General features: G+C 41.2%; 2 protein-coding genes across 5 annotated transcripts in view; one reads left to right on the top strand and one right to left on the bottom strand.

Annotated features, from left to right (window-relative positions):
- Positions 1 to 2,111: 2,111 nt before the first annotated feature.
- Positions 2,112 to 19,887, bottom strand: LOC146175888 (uncharacterized). Of its 2 annotated transcripts, XM_084582256.1 has the most exons (4): positions 19,713 to 19,886; positions 14,406 to 14,507; positions 11,604 to 11,900; positions 2,112 to 3,279 (listed from the first exon to the last, which is right to left on the bottom strand). In XM_084582256.1, the coding sequence occupies exons 2-4, from the start codon at positions 14,424 to 14,426 to the stop codon at positions 3,085 to 3,087; spliced, it is 513 nt and encodes a 170-aa protein (XP_084438382.1). In that variant the 5' UTR covers positions 14,427 to 14,507; positions 19,713 to 19,886; the 3' UTR covers positions 2,112 to 3,084. The 2 variants fall into 2 exon arrangements, with proteins under 2 accessions (XP_084438382.1, XP_084438381.1); XM_084582255.1 differs by lacking the exon at positions 14,406 to 14,507 and having other exon boundaries at positions 19,713 to 19,887.
- Positions 19,888 to 20,131: 244 nt separating this feature from the next.
- Positions 20,132 to 20,837, top strand: part of LOC146175887 (HEAT repeat-containing protein 5B) — a 54,912-nt gene continuing 54,206 nt past the window's right edge. For 2 of the 3 annotated variants that reach the window (XM_084582253.1, XM_084582251.1), the window contains exon 1: positions 20,153 to 20,370. The gene's annotated coding sequence lies outside the window, so the exon portion shown is untranslated. Of the gene's footprint in view, positions 20,371 to 20,837 lie in introns of all 3 variants that reach the window. The other variant, XM_084582252.1, reaches the window with a different exon arrangement.

Genomic DNA, 20,837 nt, shown 5'->3' with positions numbered 1-20,837 from the left:
ATGAGGACATTCAATAAGGCAGCAATGTGGCAAAGATAAAACATCCGAAAAACAACGCAAACAAACAGGGACGAAAGGAAGAAACCACAGGAACAAGTGCAAAGATAAAAGTAATAGATCAAACATATACCATGACTAGAGCTTCACATCCTGCACACATATACAAAGGCTTCATAAGGGGGTACATGGGCGATACACAGGTACCATGTGGAAAAAATGGGGTGGTGGGAGAACTTCAGTATCTAGACTGATGAGGCAGTGTGCACGTGTCGGCAGTGGGGGGGACGGGAGGGGGGGGGGGGTGGAATAGGTGAGCTCACCAAGTACAGCTGACCATAGAAATGGCCACTCTGCACAATGTAGCTTATCAGGTTTCATACACATTGTACAGCATACAGGAGGTTTTGTATTTAATCTCCGTTGAAATCTTCGCCATGGGCAGGGTAATGCCATGACCTTAATATCAGCACCCGAACGCCAAGCCACTAAGCCAGTATACGGCACCTGCTTAAACACGTATGAATGAATTTTTAACATTAACAAAACAATTCAGTTGAATCATATCGCTGTAAGTGGCAGAATTGAGTTCCATTTTTAGACGCCTCTTGTTTCCCATTAACATTTGTGAGCAATGAAGAGCTTAAGAAGTGAAGAAACAATTTCCACATTTTTCTGCACCCACTTATATGCGACACTAAAAAATTTGTGCAACCACATGAAAGCTACCATGTCCAAGCTAGCCTGTATCATAGTCGTAGCATATCCCCCAGTATGTCCACCCTCTGGGCCATTTTACTAAAAGCTCAAGAATATGTGGATGATATTCCATTTTTGCAATTTGGAAATGCTTGCCTTTTCTATTGTGCCATCTGACAGTCATACCATTACCATCAAGAGAGTTACCATGCAGCCATCACATTTAAACACACTTTATGTGTGATATTACTGCCTAACCTTTGCAATATATCCTGATGCATATGAGCACACAAGGTGATGGGTACAGAGAAAGACAATGAAAAGAATGCTCGTAGCTCTAACATGTTTATATCCCATATAGGAGCAAGCAGATGTCATAAACACTAAAGAAAGAGCCATAAAGTCAAGGCACGAGAGGTAAAACATTACAAGCGCAATCACATAAATATTCATCTATGTAGCCACATCAGAACACTAGTCATCATGTGATTAACACATATCACATAAGTGCAAGAAAAGGAACTCTATTTTCTCACATGTTAGAATACTGTGAAGGCACTAATATTCCCATAATAATAACACGTATTACACGCGATGCATCCCACTATGTTCAAAGACAAATGCCCATGGTGCGGGAGGACCTCTACCCTGTGCCACATAACGTGAGAATGCAGTACACATCAAATACAAACAGTTCCAATCCCAAATGAAAGGCAGTGGAAGGCTTTGCTTGCCAGCTCTGACCCGGAGGCTCAGCTCTACCTGGTCACAAGAGCTCGCAAGCTGGCTCAGCTCTACGTGGCCAGTGGTGCCTCGGCTGAAGAGGCGAAGATAAAAAACCCTTAAGCATTTAATAAAGTTTACTCACTCCTCATAGTTTGTTCTTGGGAGCAGAACTGTCAATGTGCTGCTTAAGGCACTCACACTTCGGAAATATCGAGACTCAGGCCCTGGTCAAGCCCAGTCAATAAAGAGGATGATGGGCATGACAAAGCTAGGACCTTGCTGGATACATTACACTTCTAACACATTTGAAACAGTTCCGTGCATTACACTTTCTGCTGCATACTACAGATTTCTGCAAAGACTATAATTTATGAATAGAATCAGTCTGGAATAGAAATATCACACCGACTAGAAGCATCACCGTACAATTGTGATGCAAGTTTAATACAAACTACTTGGTTGTACTAACAATTATATGCACAGTTCTTCCACCCTGATAGCTAGCTTGCCAGGATAAAAACTACTGGAATGCACTAACAAAGAATTATATGCAATGGTCTTCCACTATGACTTGTCAGAATAAAATCTAATGGAATGCACAAACAATTACATGCACAGTTCTTCCACCCTGATAGCCAACTTGTCAGGATAACAACTAGTGGAACACACTAACAAACAATTATATGCACTGTTCTTTCTCCCTGATAGCTGACTTGTCAGGATAAAAACTACAGGAATGCATAAACAATTATATGCAGTTCTTCCACCTTGACAGCTGACTTGTCAGGATAAAACCTACTGGGATGCACTAACAATTATATGCACAGTTCTTCCACCTTGACAGCTGATTTGTCAGGATAAGAACAACTGGAATTTACAATTATATGCAGTTCTTCCAACCTGATAGCTGCAGCTTGTCAGGATCCAAGCTTCAAGAGGTGGTGGTGCACCAAATGCTGAACTGGAGCAGCATATGCGAATAAGGATTTGGTCTTCCTTTGTTTCCCTACCACTCTTACTGGCAAGGCGTTCAGAACTTGCAACAGTTATTTACTTTTATTATGCACATTTTAGCCTCCTAGCTGCAAGACTTGATGAAATAAGAAATGATGGTCTCCATATGTGCCACATTTTCAATCACAGTCATCCGAGCACGAGCGTGGGATGTGGCAGACTCTTTTTGCTTCTTTAGTGAAGGAACCTAATGAGTGAGTCTGCGTACGTGTACTGTGAGGGCAGACTTTGGGAAGGAATTCCTCATCAAAAAATTTGACTACAAAGAGAAAGCAATATGACAACTGACACATGTTGGCCGTCAAAGCTATATGTAATGCAAAAAACAAAACGAAAAGGTACCAGAACTTCATGGCACTGAGGTTTTCTGAGGATGCTTTCTCTCTTTGTGTCTGTTTAACATTTGATTAGAGCTAAATGCCATTGGGCAGAGGAAACACTGGAATGGCATCTTCTTCGTGTGAGTGCGCAGATGAACAACCATGTTATGCTTCTTTGCAAAGCATTTGCCGCAGTAGTCACATTGGTACGGACGGTCGCCTGTATGGGTGCGTAGGTGCAGCACCAGATAGTCATTTCGTACAAAGCTCCTGTCGCAGTAACTGCACTGGTATGGACGCTCGCCACTGTGGTTGCGAAGGTGCCTCTTCAGGCTTCGCTTCTCAGTGAAGTCCCTGTTGCAGCGACTGCATGAAAATGACAGATGGCTTGCCTGTTCTCCCTGGCAGTCTCCCACATGCACAGAAAGAGTTGTCGAACAGGAAGGTGTAGAGCGCTCGCCAGTGCCAGCACGTGGACATTTCTCAGCAGGCAAACTAGAGTTGTGATGTGTGGAATCCAAGCCTGCATTATGATAGCCAACCAAACATTTTAATTAAACATATGACTCCACATTCTGCAACTCACTTAAAACTATGACTGTGGTTAAGTGAACACGCTCATGCTGTGCTATGCATGGCTAAAATGTCGAGTTCAACGGATCTAATTTACAGAAAACTCAATTTCTAACAAAATTATACATTTTGAATAGTGCATAATATTGAAGCCAGATTGGCTGACATTCCTGTTGCTCTCGGTTCCTGTAGTACTGGTTACTTTACCGACACACTCATATGTTGTCCATGACACTTCAAAGATTTATTCCTTATAGAGATTATCCTGAAAACACTAGAAAATGTCATACTAATACCCTTATTTGCAGAGTTCTGGACAGTATAGAGTAAACAGTAGAATTACTGGACTTCCAGTCCACAAAAATAAATGCAATAACAAAAACACATTTAATTTAGTGACCTTGACCTCTACTACATGCAAATAGAAGCGGACATTGTTTTTCTTGGCTTATAAGTTTAACATCTCAAAGCTACCCAGGTGATAAGAGATGTCATAGTGGAGGGCTACAGTATAATTTAGACTGCCTGGTGCTTTTAAAGTGCACTGACATCGCCACAGCACACAGGTGCCTTGCTTTCCGTTGGCACCAAAAAAACGGCCGCCACGACCGACTTTTGATCGTGTCCATGGGTGCACCAAAAAAGTGCCCCAACCACTGAGCCGATGCAATGGAGCATAGTGGTTTTAAATTGCCAGTAATGCTCTGCACATAATTTAACACACATCTTGTTTATGCTGAACTGAAATGAGTCACACCTACAGAACATATTCATTAGCGACCACAATAAAGGCTGATAAATTATGACTTTCAGCTGAAATGACTTTCATGCATAGCTAGCTATAATTTCCATCCCGCTATTGTTTCTTGCTTATTTTTGCTTAAGTGATTCACGGTTTGCTTATACGTATTTCGTTCTTGATTTTGTTCTGCCATTCTACCCCTGCCCTCTATAATGCTTCCTGTATGCCTCGAACAAGGTATCACTCGATCAAAAAACAGAGAAAATGATAAGAGAAAGAAAAGTACATGAAACTCGGTTACAAGATGGCAGCATCACAAACAAGGCAGAAAAGAATGTAAGCATTTGTGTAGAGGAGGTGAAATCAAACATGATGCATGAAAGGGAAAGGCATGCAGCAGGTTATTATTCCACGGTATTTTTTTTTACACATCGAAAATCAGAACTATCCAAAAAAAATGTTTCTTGCCATGTGCACATTCATAAGCAATGCCACACATGCTTCACGTCATGCAGCATTTTTTTCACAATCCCTCCCATACACGTTTCTTGGAACCAGGCCTTACGTAGCTGCCTACTTTTCGTACACATATCAGCAATTCAGAACACTGAATGTGCTACACTACAAGGTATGAATATCAAGCCATTAAATCTGTGAATGCTGGTGGCCATTATTTTGAAACATTCTTCCACTGGCAGCAAGTCCTCTGGTACCAGTACCTCTGAAACGAGAGAGATCAATACGATGCAAGACCTTGAAAAATCTCACACCCACAATCAGCAGTTATCTTCTACTTTGCATCCTACTTGCAAGCCAAGAATAAATTTTGAGACATCTCAAATATCTTTTTTTTTAAAGCATATCTACCCCAATTATGTTTATGAATGTTATGTTTACTGTAATTTATGATTTAGCTTTGTCACTAGACTGCCAGAGAGGAAAAAGATACTATATTTTTTGTGTTGCTCCAAGGCTTTTGATTCCATTTCAAGGATGAGCGAATTGCGCCAGGTTTCGAGCCGTCGCATGGTCTCGGCGGAGGCCATGCTTGACCTTGAACAGCTGAGGAGGAGGAGGAGAAGAAAGAGAAGAAGAAGACTGGTAACTTACATTCTCGTGTCATACTCTTAAAGGATGAGCTTAAGTGTCTCCAATAATGCAGCACCTTACACTGATAGGGCGTGATAGGGGAATAATGTAGCAGGCAACAGAAGCTGCCGCCGTTGCTACCGCAATTCAACTAGGGCTAACCAGAGTTAAACCACAACTAAATTTTTATTGAAACCACAATAGGTGATAGGATCACATTTAAAGCTTCCATCTCTGTTGTCAATTCAGAATCCCAGTGCAATCAGTATTACAATGAACAAGTTAAAAGGCTCCCTATTGTACTGTTCATTTGAAATCTTCCCTTTTATTTAGTTTACAAGGCAACATACTTAAAGACACATCAACTCACCAAGCTGTATTGCCATCATCAGTTGTGGATGTTTTTAGCATAGGATCATATCCAACAATACGAAAAAAGAAATTGTGCTTTCTACTGGAAAGAAGCAGTGGCAGTGTCTCGAGAATATTTATTCTCTCTCCGATACACTGCAAGTTCGTGGTTCTGGCCTGCTACATAGGTGGTGTCTCGAGCAAGGTGCTCAGCCATGGTTGCATCCATGACCTTGCCGCAGTGTAATTAATGTGTAGTCGCAGCAGTAAACAGCTGTGTTAAGAAATAAGGAGAAAGCACACAGCTAGGCCTACCAACTGGTACCAGAATGGACCACCGTCACTTGCAGACGGAAGAGAAAGGGACTAGACTGAAGTGGACAGGAAATAGAGAGGAAAGACATATGTCACAGTCCCTGCGTAAGCAGAAGTGACGACAGCTGCACAAAATACAGGTACTCCCCACAAAGGAGCTGACTGATGCACTATGTTGTTGCTGGCAGTTTTGTCACTGCAAAGGACTTAATTTCACACACGCTCTAACAACTGGCAACCACATGCTATGCACCTGAATCGCACAGCTATTGTGATGAACAAAGGACACCCCATCTGGCAAATTTTTGTGGTGCTCTTTCCAGGAGCTACATGCCAAGGATTTCCCAACCCTTAATCTGTAAGATTTTTTAATGTTGATGACGATCAAGATGACTACCACTTCAATTCCAGGGGAAACCCCTGCTACTTGCTAAAATGAACACTGCAAAACAAATACATGAACACTATAAATGGGCATGATCACACTGCAAAGCAGTGAGCATGATCTTGAACCACAGCTTCCTTCCTGTTTCCTGGAATTCTTGTACAGCGCGCGCGCGCGCACACACACACACACACACACACACTGAAGGACAAGAATTTTGTATGTAAGATGACAAAAAAAAAACAAGAGTTACACTGACCTTAATACATGAATACTTACAGTGGCAGACAAGATTCAAAATACACTCATAGTGCACAAATTCAAGTGCGTGAGCCTCCCAGTTTTTTGGAAGAAAGCTGAGAGCTTGTAATTACACAAAAGTATGGACCAGCTTTCGTGCTTAAATCTTCATTTCCATTCAAAAGCAGTAATATATTAATGTCCACGTTTACCATGGATAACATCCAGTTTTCACTTATGCATTTTAAATGATAGTCCAAGTTTACCACAGTTGACATCCAAATTTCAGTTATGCATAATAAATATCAATAGTGTATGACACTAGTGCTTTTTATTGCATGGGAGGGCAGATGCCAGAGACAGTGGCTATGTGCCACAGTAAAAGAAGGCACAACATACACATTCACTCAACTGCTTTATCAGATCAGGACATTTAATAAGGCAGCAATGTGGCAAAGATTAAAGTAATAGATCAAACATATACCACGACTAGAGCTTTACATCCTGCACACATATACAAAGGCTTCATAAGGTGGTACATGGGCCACACCCAGGCACCACGCGGAAAAAATGAGGGTGGTGGAGAACTTCAGTATTTTGACAGATAAGGTGTGCCCAGCTTTCATGCTTGAATCTTCATATATATTCAGAAATGCATTCCTATCATATTTTCAAAAAAACCATTGAAATGAAGTGAATTATTATTGCGCAAGTTTACCACAGATGAGATCCAGATTTCAGTTATGCATTATAATTGTCAATAGCTTATCACAATAGTGCTTGTTAATGCATGGGAGGACAGATGCCTGAGACAGCGGCTATGTGCCACAGTAAAAGGAGGCAAAACATACACATTCACTCAACTGCTGTATCAGATGAGGAAATTTAATAAGGCAGCAATGTGGCAAAGATTAAAGTAATAGATCAAACATATACCATGACTAGAGCTTCACATCCTGTACACATATACAAAGGCTTTACAAGGTGGCACATGGGCCACACCCAGGTACCAGGCGGGAAAAATGGGGGTGGTGGAGAACTTCAGTATCTAGACAGATGAGGTAGAGTGCACTTGTCGGCAGATGGAGGGACGGGAGGGGGTGCTTAGGAAGAGGTGAGCTCGCCATGTACAGCTGACCATAGAAATGGCCACTCTGCACAATGTGGCTTATCAGGTTATATACATACTGTACAGCACTCAGGAGTTCTTGTACTTAACCTCAGTTGAAATGTGGTTGTCATTGGCAGGATGACTCCATGACCTTGATATCAGCACCCGAATGTCAAGCAACTAAGCCAGTACACAGCACCTAGTTAAACACGTATGAATAAATTTTTAGCATCAGCCAAAATATTTAGTTGAATCATTTTGCTGCAAGTTGCAGAATTAGGTTCCATTTTTAGATGCCTGCCTCATTTCCAATTAACATCTGTGCGCAATAAAGTGTTTAAGAAGCGAGGAAACAATTTTCACATTTTTCTGCACCGACTGATATGCGACACTAAGAAATGTGTGCAACTACATGAAAGCTACCATGTCTAAACTAGACTGTATCACAGAGTCGTAGCATATCCCTCAGCATGTCCACCCTCTGGGCCACTTCACTAACAACTCAAAGATACGTGATTACAAAGCCTTACAGGCACTTTTAGGCATGATGAGCAAATAGGCGTCACTCAAACTTGCGCGCGTTGGCTCAGAACTGTGATTCAAGTTTGCACATAGCGGCTAAAACGAATCGCAACAAGTTAATACACACAAAGCCTTACAGGCACTTTTAGGCATGATGTCCAAAACTCGGTCATTTAGCTTGCGCGGGTTAAGCTCAGAACTGCGAATCAAGTTCGCACATAGAGGCTAAAACGAATCGCAACATGCTAATACGAACAAAGCCTTACAGGCCCTTTTAGGCATGATGTGCAAAACGCTGTCATCCAGCTTGCGCGGGTTAGGCTCAGAACTGCGATTCAAGTTTGCACATAGCGGCTAAGACGAATTGCAACAAGTTAATACACACAAAGCCTTACAGGCACTTTTAGGCATGATGTGCAAAACGCGGTCATCCAGCTTGCGTGGGTTAGGCTCAGAACTGCGATTTAAGTTTGCACATAGCGGCTAAAACGAATCGCAACAAGTTAATACACACAAAGCCTTATAGGCCATTTTAGGCATGATGTGCAATACGGGGTCATCCAGCTTGCGCTGGTTAGGCTCAGAACTGCTATTCAAGTTTGCACATAGCGGCTCAAACGAATCGGAACACGTTAATACACACAACCCATTACAGGCCCTTTTAGGCATGATGTGCAAAACGGAGTCACTCCAAGTAGCGCGCATTAGGCGCAGAACTGCGATTCAAGTTTGCACGTAGCGGCTCAAACGAATCGCAACAAGTTAATACACACAAAGTCTTACAGTACCTTTTAGGCATGATGTGCAAAACGCGGTCATCTAGCTTGCGCGGGTTAGGCTCAGAACTGCGATTCAAGTTCGCACATAGCGGCTAAAACGAATCGCAACAAGTTAATACACACAAAGCCTTACAGGCCCTTTTAGGCATGATGTGCAAAACACTGTCATCCAGCTTGCGCGGGTTAGGCTTAGAACTGCGATTCAAGTTTGCACATAGCGGCTAAAACGAATCGCAACAAGTTAATACACTAGGAGAGTTTCAAATTGGGCTAGTTGGTGGTTGTTATTCCTGTGCATTGTTCTGTTCTGTTCCTCTGTTCTGTGTCGTCTCCGACTGTGTCCCAGTTCCTACGTAAGCGCAACAATGCACAGGAAGTTAATACACACAAAGCCTTACAGGCACTTTTAGGCATGATGTCCAAAACGCTGTCATCTAGCTTGAGCGGGTTAGGCTCAGAACTGCGATTCAAGTTCCCACATAGCGGCTAAAACGAATCGCAACATGCTAATACGAACAAAGCCTTACAGGCCCTTTTATTCATGATGTGGTACCAGGTACCAGGCGGTACCATGATGTGGTACCAGGTACACCCAGGTACCAGGCGGGAAAAATGGGGGTGGTGGAGAACTTCAGTATCTAGACAGATGAGGTAGAGTGCACTTGTCGGCAGATGGAGGGACGGGAGGGGGGTGCTTAGGAAGAGGTGAGCTCGCCATGTACAGCTGACCATAGAAATGGCCACTCTGCACAATGTGGCTTATCAGGTTATATACATATTGTACAGCACTCAGGAGTTCTTGTACTTAACCTCAGTTGAAATGTGGTTGTCATTGGCAGGATGACTCCATGACCTTGATATCAGCACCCGAATGTCAAGCAACTAAGCCAGTACACAGCACCTAGTTAAACACGTATGAATAAATTTTTAGCATCAGCTAAAATATTTAGTTGAATCATTTTGCTGCAAGTTGCAGAATTAGGTTCCATTTTTAGATGCCTCATTTCCAATTAACATCTGTGCGCAATAAAGTGTTTAAGAAGCGAGGAAACAATTTTCACATTTTTCTGCACCGACTGATATGCGACACTAAGAAATGTGTGCAACTACATGAAAGCTACCATGTCTAAACTAGACTGTATCACAGAGTCGTAGCATATCCCTCAGCATGTCCACCCTCTGGGCCACTTCACTAACAACTCAAAGATACGTGATTACATTTTTCAAAATAACAGCTTGAGGGTCAATTTGGTGCTGCACAATACCCAGAAATGTGTTGTGTCTCTTCGCTTGTGATTGTGTTTGTTGCGCCACATTTCTGGGGATTATATTTTTGCAATTGTGAAATGCTGGCCTTTTCTACTGTGACATGTGACACACGTACATTATCGTCAAAAGAGTGCCCATGCAACTATCACATTAAAACGCACTTTGTGTGCAATTACTGCCGAACCTTTGTAAGATATCCTGGTGCACACGAGCCCACAAGGTGATGGGTACAGATAAGGACAATGAAAAGAATGGTTGTAGCTCTAACATGCTTTATATCCCATATAGGAGCAAGCAGATATCATAAACACTAAAAAAAGAACCATAAAGTCAGGATACGACAGGTAGCACAAATCAAACACTACAAGCGCAATCCCATAAATATCCACCTAAGTTGCCACATCAGAACACTAGCCATCATGTAATGAACACACATCACATAAGTGCAAGGAAAGGAACCGTTTTAAGTACTGTGAAAATGGCGCAAGTGTTCCCATCCCGCTAACTGTCTGTTCTTAGTAGGAGGTCTGTCAATGTGCTGCTTGAGGTGCTAACACTTCCGGAGGATCAAGATTCAGGCCCTGGTCAAGCCCAGTCAATGAGGGTGATGACAGGCGTGAGAAAGCTATGACCCTGCTGGATGCATAACACTTCCGACACATTTAAAACAGTCACGACTATTGCACTTTCTTCTGTATGGTACAACTGCTGCAAAGGCTGTAATTTATGGCTAGAATCACTGTCTGGAATAGAAACCCCACACTGACTAGAAGCACCACCATACAATTGTGATGAAAGTTTGCAAATATGAACTACCGGGTTACATTGATAATCAGTTACATGCACAGTTCTTCCACTCTGGTAGCTGGCTTTTCAGGATTCAAACTTCAAGTGGAGTTCATGCAAAGTGCTACATTGCAGCAGCTTTGGACCTCCTTTGTTCCCCTAGCACTCATACTGGCGAGGCGTTCAAAATTTTCAGCAGTTATTTACTTTTTTAATGCACATTTTAGCCTTCTAGCTGCAATACTTGTCAAAATAAAAAACGATGGTCTCCATATGTGCCACAATTTCAATCAAAGTCATCCTAGCACATACGTGGGATGTCAACACTCTCTTTGTGCTTCTGTAGTGAAGAAACTTAATGAGCAACTCTGCAAGTGTACTGCGAGGGGAGGCATTTGGGAAGGTATTTCTGATCAAAAAGCTTGTCAACAAAGAGAAAACGTGACAGTTGACACACGTTGGCCATCGAAGCTACGTAAAATCTAAAAAAAGGTGCCAGAACATCATGGTGTTGAGGTTTTTAAAGGGTGCTCTCTCTCTTTCTGTTTGAGACGAGAGCTAAATGCCATTGGGCAGAGGCAACACTAGAATTGCATTCTTCTCATGTGGGTGCGCTGATGAACAACCATGTTAGACCTCTGTGCAAAGCCTTTGCCGCAGTAGTCACATCGGTATGGACGGTCACCTGTGTGAGTGCGTAGATGCAGCACCAGGTAGTCACTTCGTGTAAAGCTCCTCTTGCAGTAACTGCACAGGAACGGACGCTCGCCACTGTGGGTGTGAAGGTGCCTCTCCAGACTTTGCTTCTTCCTGAAGCTCCTGCTGCAGTGACTGCACGAAAACGGCAGATGGCTTGCCAGTTCTCCCTGGCAGTCTCCCACATGTACAGAAGCATCTGTCGAATAGGAAGGCGTAGGGTGTTCGCCAGCGGGTGGACATTCCTCAGCAGGCAAACCGCAGCTGTGATGCGTGGCATCCAAGCCTGCATTATGGCAGCCAGCCAAAGCATTTTAATTAAACACATCACTCCACATCCTGCAGCTCATTCACAGCTATGGCCGTGATTAAGTGAAGCTAACAATTTAAAAATAGTATCTGCCCTGCTGCGGTTGCCTAAGACTAATAGTTTATTCACTATGCACATTATCCTGGAAACATTAGGAAAAATGCTATTTTAATGTCTTCATTTGCAGAGTTCTTCTGGGCAGTATAGTAGTTAAAATGTCGGGTTCAATAGATCGAATTTACAGATCCAAATTTTAACAAAATTGCACATTATGAAGCCAGATTTGGCTGACAACTTTTTTCTCAGCACTTGTAGTGCTGGTTGCTTTACGATACACTCATCTGTTGCCCAAGATACTAATAATTTAATCAATATTCAGATTATCCTGGAAACACCAAGAAAAGCGCCATGCTAATGTTTTCATTTGGAGAGTTCTTCTGGGCAGTATGGCATAAAAAGAGGAATTACTGGGCTTCCATTTCGTAAAATCAAATGCAATAACAAAATGACATCTAATTTAGCAGACCTTGACCTGCACTACATACAAATAGATGCAGATACCGTACAGAACATATGCATTAGAAAACACAATAAATGCTGATCAATTGACTTTCAGCTGACAAGACTTCCATGCATAGCTAGCTATAATTTCCATCCCGCTATTGTTTCTTGCTTATTTTTGCTTAAGTGATTCACTGTTTGCTTATATGTATTTTGTTCTTGATTTTGTTCTGCCATTCTACCCCTGCCCTCTATAATGCTTCCTGTATGCCTCGAACAAGGTATCACTCGATCAAAAAACAGAGAAAATGATAAGAGAAAGATAAGTACATGAAACTCGGTTACAAGATGGCAGCATCACAAACAAGGCAGAACAGAATGTAAACATTTGCGTAAAGGAGGCAAGGTCAAACATGATGCATGAGAGGGAAAGGCATGCAGCAGGCTATTATTCCACAGTATGTTTGTTTTACACATCGGAAATCAGAACTATCCCCAAAAAATGTTTCTTGGCATGTGCACATTCATAAGCAATGCCACACATGCTTCACGTCATGCAGCATTTTTTTCACAATCCCTCTCATACACGTTTCTTGAAACCAGGCTTGTATAGCTGCCTACTTTTCGTACACATATCAGCAATTCAGACCATTGAATATGCTACACTATAAGGCATGAACATCAAGCCATTAAATCTGAATGTTAGTGGCCATTAATTTGAAACATTCTTCCACTGGCAGCAAGTCCTCTGGTACCAGCACCTCTGAAACAGAGAAAGCAATAGTGTAAGTCCCTGAGAAACCCAAGAGCAACAAACAACTAATTTACTATGCTTCCTTGAATACCAAAATTTACCACACAAAATGGAACTGAAATTATATAAGTATCAGAATGGCATTGCATGTGAACACATTAGGTTTGGCGCTGTGTCGGGCAAAAGAAGACCCGCAGTTACTTTTTCCCAACAGCTTCATAATAAAACAAAAGAATTAATTTCTCAAAAGATCTTTCAGGTGTATACCATGAGAGATCACAATGAAACATATGATAGCTAGCAGACACACACACACAAGTTCTTGCAAAATTTTAACAAAAATAAAATTAAAACTAAGTTTGAAGCTAAAACTTCTATGCTTTGAGTAGCAGCATGTTGGATGCTCTCTAAAGAGTATATCACATGAGAGTACAATTTGCGTGCACACAATGAAACTACTGTGTAATAAGTGTCAGCTGTTTCAGGTACAATATAGTGATCAGTAATTTATGCTTATTGAGGACAAGCAACACTACAAAGATTGTTTGCTAAAAAAAAAGAACAATGATTAAACATGTACAGATAATTTGGTTGACAGAGATTAAAATTTTTAAAATTTATTTCCAAATATCTGACTGCACAGCAAAGAAAGGCATAAAATTTTTAAAATTTATTCCCAAATATCTGACTGCACAGCAAAAAAAGGCATTGCTAGTGATTTTTCAGAGCTGCTGAAGTTCAATGCAAATTGTTGAGCATAAAATAAAAACTAAGGTACAAAAAATTTCACTTGTCATAGAACTGCTCTGCCTCTAATTTTCCTTTGTGGCTGCATCAATTAATCAGAGCTTTACTGAACAGATGTTAGATAGTTAACATGTTGTGTCAAGCACGGTCAATATTAGATATAAGAAGGCCAAATTCAAGAAAAACGTCAAAAATGAAGGTGTAAACAAACTTTTGCGTTTAATGGTTACCTCACCAGAAGAAATTTAAAGCCAGCTTGCTCAGGAGTACAGGGTTATGCTATGCTGTCAGGAATACAGATACAGGCTTAATACACTAAGCTCCATGATGACAGGACAGATGTTTAAATGTGCAACAATTTATTCGGCCATGTACACCACCACAGACAATAAGCTGTGTAGTAATGAACACCTAGTGCAAAATGATTGTACACATCGTTATTTGCGAGCAGTACGCGCTACCGAACGACTCATTTTTACCATGGCAATTACAGAAGGCATTTGACGGAAACTTCCAACATGCCAGAACTGATACCCGCGTATCGTTCTGGCATAAACAGTTCGTCAAGGACGGCAGCTATGCTGAAAAAAAAAACAAGAAACAAAAGGCCATTAAGTCCATACGAGTTCTTGTCACTACTCATCAAACCTTCCTTATGTGAAGCAAGAAAGAGAAAGCAAGAAAAAGCAAATGAAAAATAAGTCAAATAGGTTTAAATAGATTGGCAAAACCACAATGACTGGGCAAGGCACTTATAAAAAAAAGAGACAATGCAGTTGAAGGATCAAATTATGGATGATATGCACAAAGTAGAGCCATGAAATGGCCACCTATATACATTATTACTCGAACAAATCTCGAACACGAATCGAATATGCTTGTTATTCGATTCGTATTTGAAAAACTGATATTCGGCATTTTCAAACATTCGAAAATTACCGAAAACACAAACAATTCGCCGCAATTTCCCCACAATGTGAGTTTCTCTGCAATACCTGACTGTGTGAAATGAGCAGTGAAGCATCCTCAAAATGCGACGTGGCCCTTTTACGAAGGCTACGGTCGTTTTTTTTTTTAAATTATTTTTTGTGAAGGGGACCTTTCCGACAGTGACACGCTAGACGACACCGGAAAAAAGAACATCGGACATCCATTGTACAGGCATTCACCCCATAAAATTGCTATGATGCAAACAATTTTTTTTTTTCACATACATTCGATAATAAGACTTTTCAAATTATTTGGACATTTTTTTAATAATCATTTGAACGCAGAGTTAACGAGCTTACTGCGTTCTGCATTGATACAACAACTTGGCTTGATGCAGGGCCTTTCCGTACAAAAACCTGGTAATATACGAACCCCTGCATAACATTTATACTGGACATTTCAGTAGTGTATACACACTTCTATGCAACTCTAGATTAATATTATTTGCTAATATGATGTGAACTTTGACATAAACAAGATGAACAGTGTTTGCAATCGATTTTCCTTTTTGTTTTTCGCTGATGTTTGATATTTGGTACAATATTCGAAGCTATTTTCCCCTTTATTTGTATTCGAGAAATTCAACATTCACACACCCTTAGCTATTACAGATCATGTTCAAATAGTATTACAGTCGCGCCTCATTAATACAACCCCCGTTAATATGGATGACTCAAATTATAGACAGTTTTTCTGGGGACCAAACTTTTTGCCATGCATTTACGTCTCATTAATATGAAAACTCGCTGTCCAGACAATGGACAAGGAGAAAATTCGCAGGTACCATTAGGGTCCATGTATTTTTATCGCATTAACATGGCCAGTCATGAAAACCAAATCGTTACACTGCTTTAAAGATATTTTCTCTTCTACATTTGTTGACAGGAGCCACATGAGCGCAGTGCCAATGACTGATTGATTGCCCTTTCCGCTTGTGGTTTCATATTTTACACTGTGAATTTGTGCAGTCAATGCACGTTACGATTTTTTGCATTGCATGAATTCACTTGAACAAAACTCTGACAGCAGCATGCGCCTTGTAGAAATTTGGATTCAGCAACTTTCAGCCGACTAAATGCCGATACGTAGCAGGGGTTCGTGGGAAGATGAAAAGAAGTCAACTAATTTATTAAAGAAATGTCATCGAGAACAATATGCAACCGCATCACATTTGAAGCATAACAATGACTTGGATAATGTTCTTGTAGCTCCTAATGACAACTACACTGACCTACATCATTCTTTAAAGCAGACCTTATCCTTAGCGTTTTTTTTTTATTTTTCAGAAAAACAAAAGTCCGATTCATTGTTATGGACAGCTCGCTTTATGGACAGTTTTGTGCGGAAACCGAAATTTCCATATTAACAAAGCACGACTGTACATCAGAACCATACCTATACAGATACTGCATCTTTCCTTTACTCAAAAACCAATTTTTAAAATGATTGATCACTTTGACCTAACAGTCAAGCCACATAAGATGTGGAGCTGAACTGCTCTAAAGCAAAGCATAAGCTCTGAAGGGTGTCATAACGAAATGCTCCACATTATTTACAGACCACATGGGGTTTTTCAATGTGTACTGCCACTGCACAGCACATGGACATTTTGTATTTTGCCTGCGTCAAAATACAGCCACCTTGCCTGGGATCGAACCTGCTCATTGAGATTTGACTAAATGCCCTGAACGTGTTAAGGTAACAGCCGAGCCAGTAAGTCTATGAAGGATGACAGCCACTGTTTAGAAAGATTTCTCCTCTGAAAGCCTGCAATCCTTGCCTTGATGATGGGGGCATCTTAGCCTACAAAAACGAAGTAGAGAAAAGTAGTGTAAGTTCAAGAAAAACTCCAAAATCATACCTTGTGGCACTCATGAGTTTTGAACTCACAGCAGAGTAAAGCGCAGTGAAGTGGGAGAGCATACATGAGAAACATTTTAGCAGATCCTTTCTTGCAAGCAGATGCAGATTAATCTTCCCAGCAGCACCTTTTACTTCGTGTGTACGGCATCAACATACGCAGGCTGCTATGACTAGAGTAAGTACATGATAAGCAAAAAGAGCAGACGCATTCTAGGCGCTAGGGTTCAAATGCAAGGATATTCACCCGTATCTTATTGTAAAAAATAATAGCAGAAAATGCGCTATATTATAGTCTGATAGAACACAAGTCTGCAGTAACTGTCACGAACAAATACTCCACACGGAAAAGTAGTCCGCTGTTTGTTTTCTTGTTACCTAAATAAAAGGCTAACCATAAGACCAAACTATGAGCTCAAGAATTTCAATTGCTCTGGCTGATTTGGTATAGTCAAATATGAAAAAGTGATTTTGTTTACTCTTCAGCAGTGTTATACACGTGCCACAAACAACTACCCATAGTTAGCGACTGCTGTTTTTGTGTACTTGTATCCTACTAGTATAATGAACATGAAAATCAATCTTAGACTGCAGTTGTACCGTCACGTTAAGCCCTCTTCAGTTTTCAACACAAAGAAGGCTTCCTCTGTTACAGTGCTGGTGTAAAGTTTATGACAAATCTAATTGGCAGACGCTTCTCTGCAACTGGGGGGCACTATGATCAAGTTAGATATTACACGCATTAGATCCCAGCTAGCATCTCAACTGACATCACAACAGGGCATAAAAAAGTTCAGTGGGGCCAAGCCAGCTTTTCAAGAGCAAAATGAGGGGTTGCAGTTTATTATGACTGCAAAGCTCAAGCAGGTGCCACAAAGAAATGTTTATGGATATTCAAGGCTCTTTTAGGCAGCTCTTTTAATAATTCTGTGCAATGTTACAGCTTTATGACACAAAATCATTACTGAGAGACTGTGAGCACTATTTTGACTGCACATTAAAAACATACCATGAAAAGTTCAAGGCAACTCCTAGATCTTTGCCTTCATTTCTTTTCTGACATCCAGCAATTTCAAGGTCTCCACGGTTCACATTCAACAATTTAGAAAAGAGCAGGATTTTCAAATCCAAGCCTTTTTGAAAACTTTAATGACCTGCACGCACTCAGTAATTTTAAACACTGACAGCTTTCATGTGCATTATAGACTATAAAAAAAAAAAAAAGAAAAACTCATAACAAATGCACCTATTGGAGAAAAACAAAATTTCCTAGAAGACTAGTATAAGTCATGCATTCATATAAGATTGTTCCAATATCTGACTATATCAACTAGCCAAACACTTAAACATCAGCTCTTGACGAAGACCAGGGAACCTATTTTTCTAAAACCTTCTTGCATTGAAACAGCAAGATGACAGCCTGATTTGGAGTGGGATGCATACAATCATTACTAGATACACATAATTAAAGCCATGCAGTTGAAGGAAATAAATTAAAGCTCACTATCCATAGTCATAAATTAGTACCCAAATAGAGCAATTGAGCCTTGCTCATTTGCACCGAGGAGACATTCACAAAATATATCTCCCTTGTGCAATGAGCAATATTAAAGTGCAAAACCAAAAACAATTGTTCAGTGGTGGAGATGATAGTCTATATTAATGTGTCAACATTTTTACAAACGAATTGAAATTTTTCTAGAAATCGAGCCAAGCTAACAAAAATGTGTCAAAGGGACGTGTAAATGGACATGTACCCACAGAATGCACTTTCACTCCTGCTTACATACCCCATATATATGGGGCTCTCATGCTAGTAGTGTTTGCCAGTTCAGTGCAGTCACTTAAACGAATTTAAACCACAAAAAAGAAAAAGGAAGAAAGAAAGAAAGGATGCATAAATGACATTACAATTTATCAGATTAAGCTTCTGATAACTCATTATTAAAACTGTATCAACAGAGGTAAACAGCCAGACCAACACCAGCTGGCAGGCTGGTGAACCGAGTATATCCAATAAGAGCATCACCAACCAATTAGCCTACTGCTGTGGCCAGCTGGAATCCCAGCTACTCCTAACTAGAAAATGGTTTTTCCTTTAAAACAATTACAATTGATTAGAAGGGGCATTTAAATGGTTCCAGTTGATTCCTATTGGTACATACAATTAGAGTCTTTTCTTTCTTTACAGGAGATGACCCAGTTCACTCTACATGTTTTCATCCCCAAAAAATATAAAATGCATACAGGAGCCATATTCTCCCCCAAACTGCGGATTACAAACTTGTACACCTGCAAGCCTTTATGAATAAGCCTACTGCTGGCCCTGAGCTACAAGACAGGTGTCCATACAAGTTGAAAATTTTGACGGAAGGGAAAACACGTTGCTGACTTGAAAACCACTCCGGCGCAACGACGACGACACAAGAAAGAAAAGGACCACATGCGCATGTGGTGTCCTTTTCTTTCTTGTGCCGTCTTCTTTGCGCCGGAATGGTTTTCAAGTCGTGAACCGACTCGCCCCACAGGCAGTCATTCTAAGTATACATGTTGCTGAGCACCGGGACAATTTCAACCACATCGGGACTTTTAAGGGGCACTGACATATAGCACAGTACATGAACTCCTTTTGTGTTTCGCCTCCTTCAAAGCGCGGCTGACGCGATGGGATAAAACCGGGGGAAGGTTGGCAACAAAACGAATATACACTATTATGACAAAAGGGCGCCATAATGATCATGAAGGCACGAAAGAAAGAAATTTTACAGTGGATCGTGGTCCGGTGACTGATCGGCGCGGAACAGTTGGAGTATATCGGGGGATTCAAGCGTCGCCGGGGAGACCACTGTAACCATTGTCTAGCTGGACACGCATGACCATTGTCTCCGGGCCAGCAGAAGTTGTCTCCGCGCTCGAACACTCGAACCGCGTCTCACCTGTTGGCGTCTGTGTATACTCCCAGATCTCCGAACACCATTTTCCGAGAATATTCGCGAGAGCGAACCGTGACCATACGCACGACATGGCGTACGCGCATGTCACTAGGCCGACACGGCCATTCGATTTACTGCCACTACTACTGGTACTACTAAGCATGCATACAGCTAATAGTGGCATGTGCATGCGCATGTGGCACCTCATGTGTCGCACGCTGCGTCGCTGCGTCTCGTTCCGTGCCATCGTTCAATCCGCGCTCAAACTTCGCGCCAACAAATGTTTCGCGATTTGTCTAACAAATACATCAATGTGTAAAACATTTAGCAATTAAATTTTGAAATAAACTAATTAACAATTAAATAATTAAAGATTATTATACTTCTTACTTGGGTAGAACACTAGCGCCAGTGATGAAACCCCGAAGTTTTGAAGTGTAGTGTGGGGTGCGATTCGCAGCTCTAAGCGCAAATGGGTACCTTTAGTTGCTAGCTTGCGACGTCCCGTTTGATTCATAGTAATAATTTTTATTTCACTGCTCCGCTTAAAAGGTATGTCTTTTATTTAGTGTGTTAAAATCAAGCGATCTGTAAATCGCTTTATGTACGTAGAAAGAGACAGTAGGCTCTAACTGGCGAAGACAACCCGCTCCCGTTGACAGTGAGTACACTTCACAGATGATAGTCGTCTGCTGAATGAAGCATTTTAATATTATGCGTGTTTAAAACGATCGGCGGACTTTAGCTAACTGAGACTTTGTTACCAGCGTTAGATTGGCTGCTTTGTGTTTGAGAGGATTTCTTTTCGAAGCGAGCTGCTTTTTACAATTCATTAGAAAAGAAAGAAAATAGTTGCAAAAGAGAGGATGAGCTCCCCCATCTCGGATGCGAAGACGCCCACTGAATTCCAGAGCGAGTGCAGAGAAAGCGTCTGGTATATAAGGTAGCCTGCGTTTATCATCGTAGTCGTTATATATCATAACATTTTACACTCGCTCAGTTCGTTTGTCGGAAACTGCTTGGGCGACACGCCATTTCGTTAACCGGCTGAGCCATAGACGAACGACATATTTAACCCGATCCTAGGAATCAGCTGCTGTTGAAAGTGAAGGCGATGTCCAGCAACCT

The sequence above is a fragment of the Amblyomma maculatum genome, chromosome 10, assembly GCF_055883805.1.
Source record: "Amblyomma maculatum isolate TAMU_Amacu chromosome 10, ASM5588380v1, whole genome shotgun sequence".
Classification (NCBI taxonomy): domain Eukaryota; kingdom Metazoa; phylum Arthropoda; class Arachnida; order Ixodida; family Ixodidae; genus Amblyomma; species Amblyomma maculatum.
Note: the sequence above shows the minus strand (reverse complement) of the source record. Positions and strands in the feature narration are given on the sequence as shown.

Coding starts and splice junctions, on each gene's coding strand:
- LOC146175888 (XM_084582255.1), bottom strand. CDS start 19,872: ATGCTTAGTAGTACCAGTAGTAGTGGCAGTAAATCGAATGGCCGTGTC. Junction 11,901..19,712: donor GTATACACAGACGCCAACAG/GTGAGACGCGGT, acceptor GCCATAATGCAG/GCTTGGATGCCACGCATCAC. Junction 3,280..11,603: donor GCATCTACGCACTCACACAG/GTGACCGTCCAT, acceptor ATCATAATGCAG/GCTTGGATTCCACACATCAC.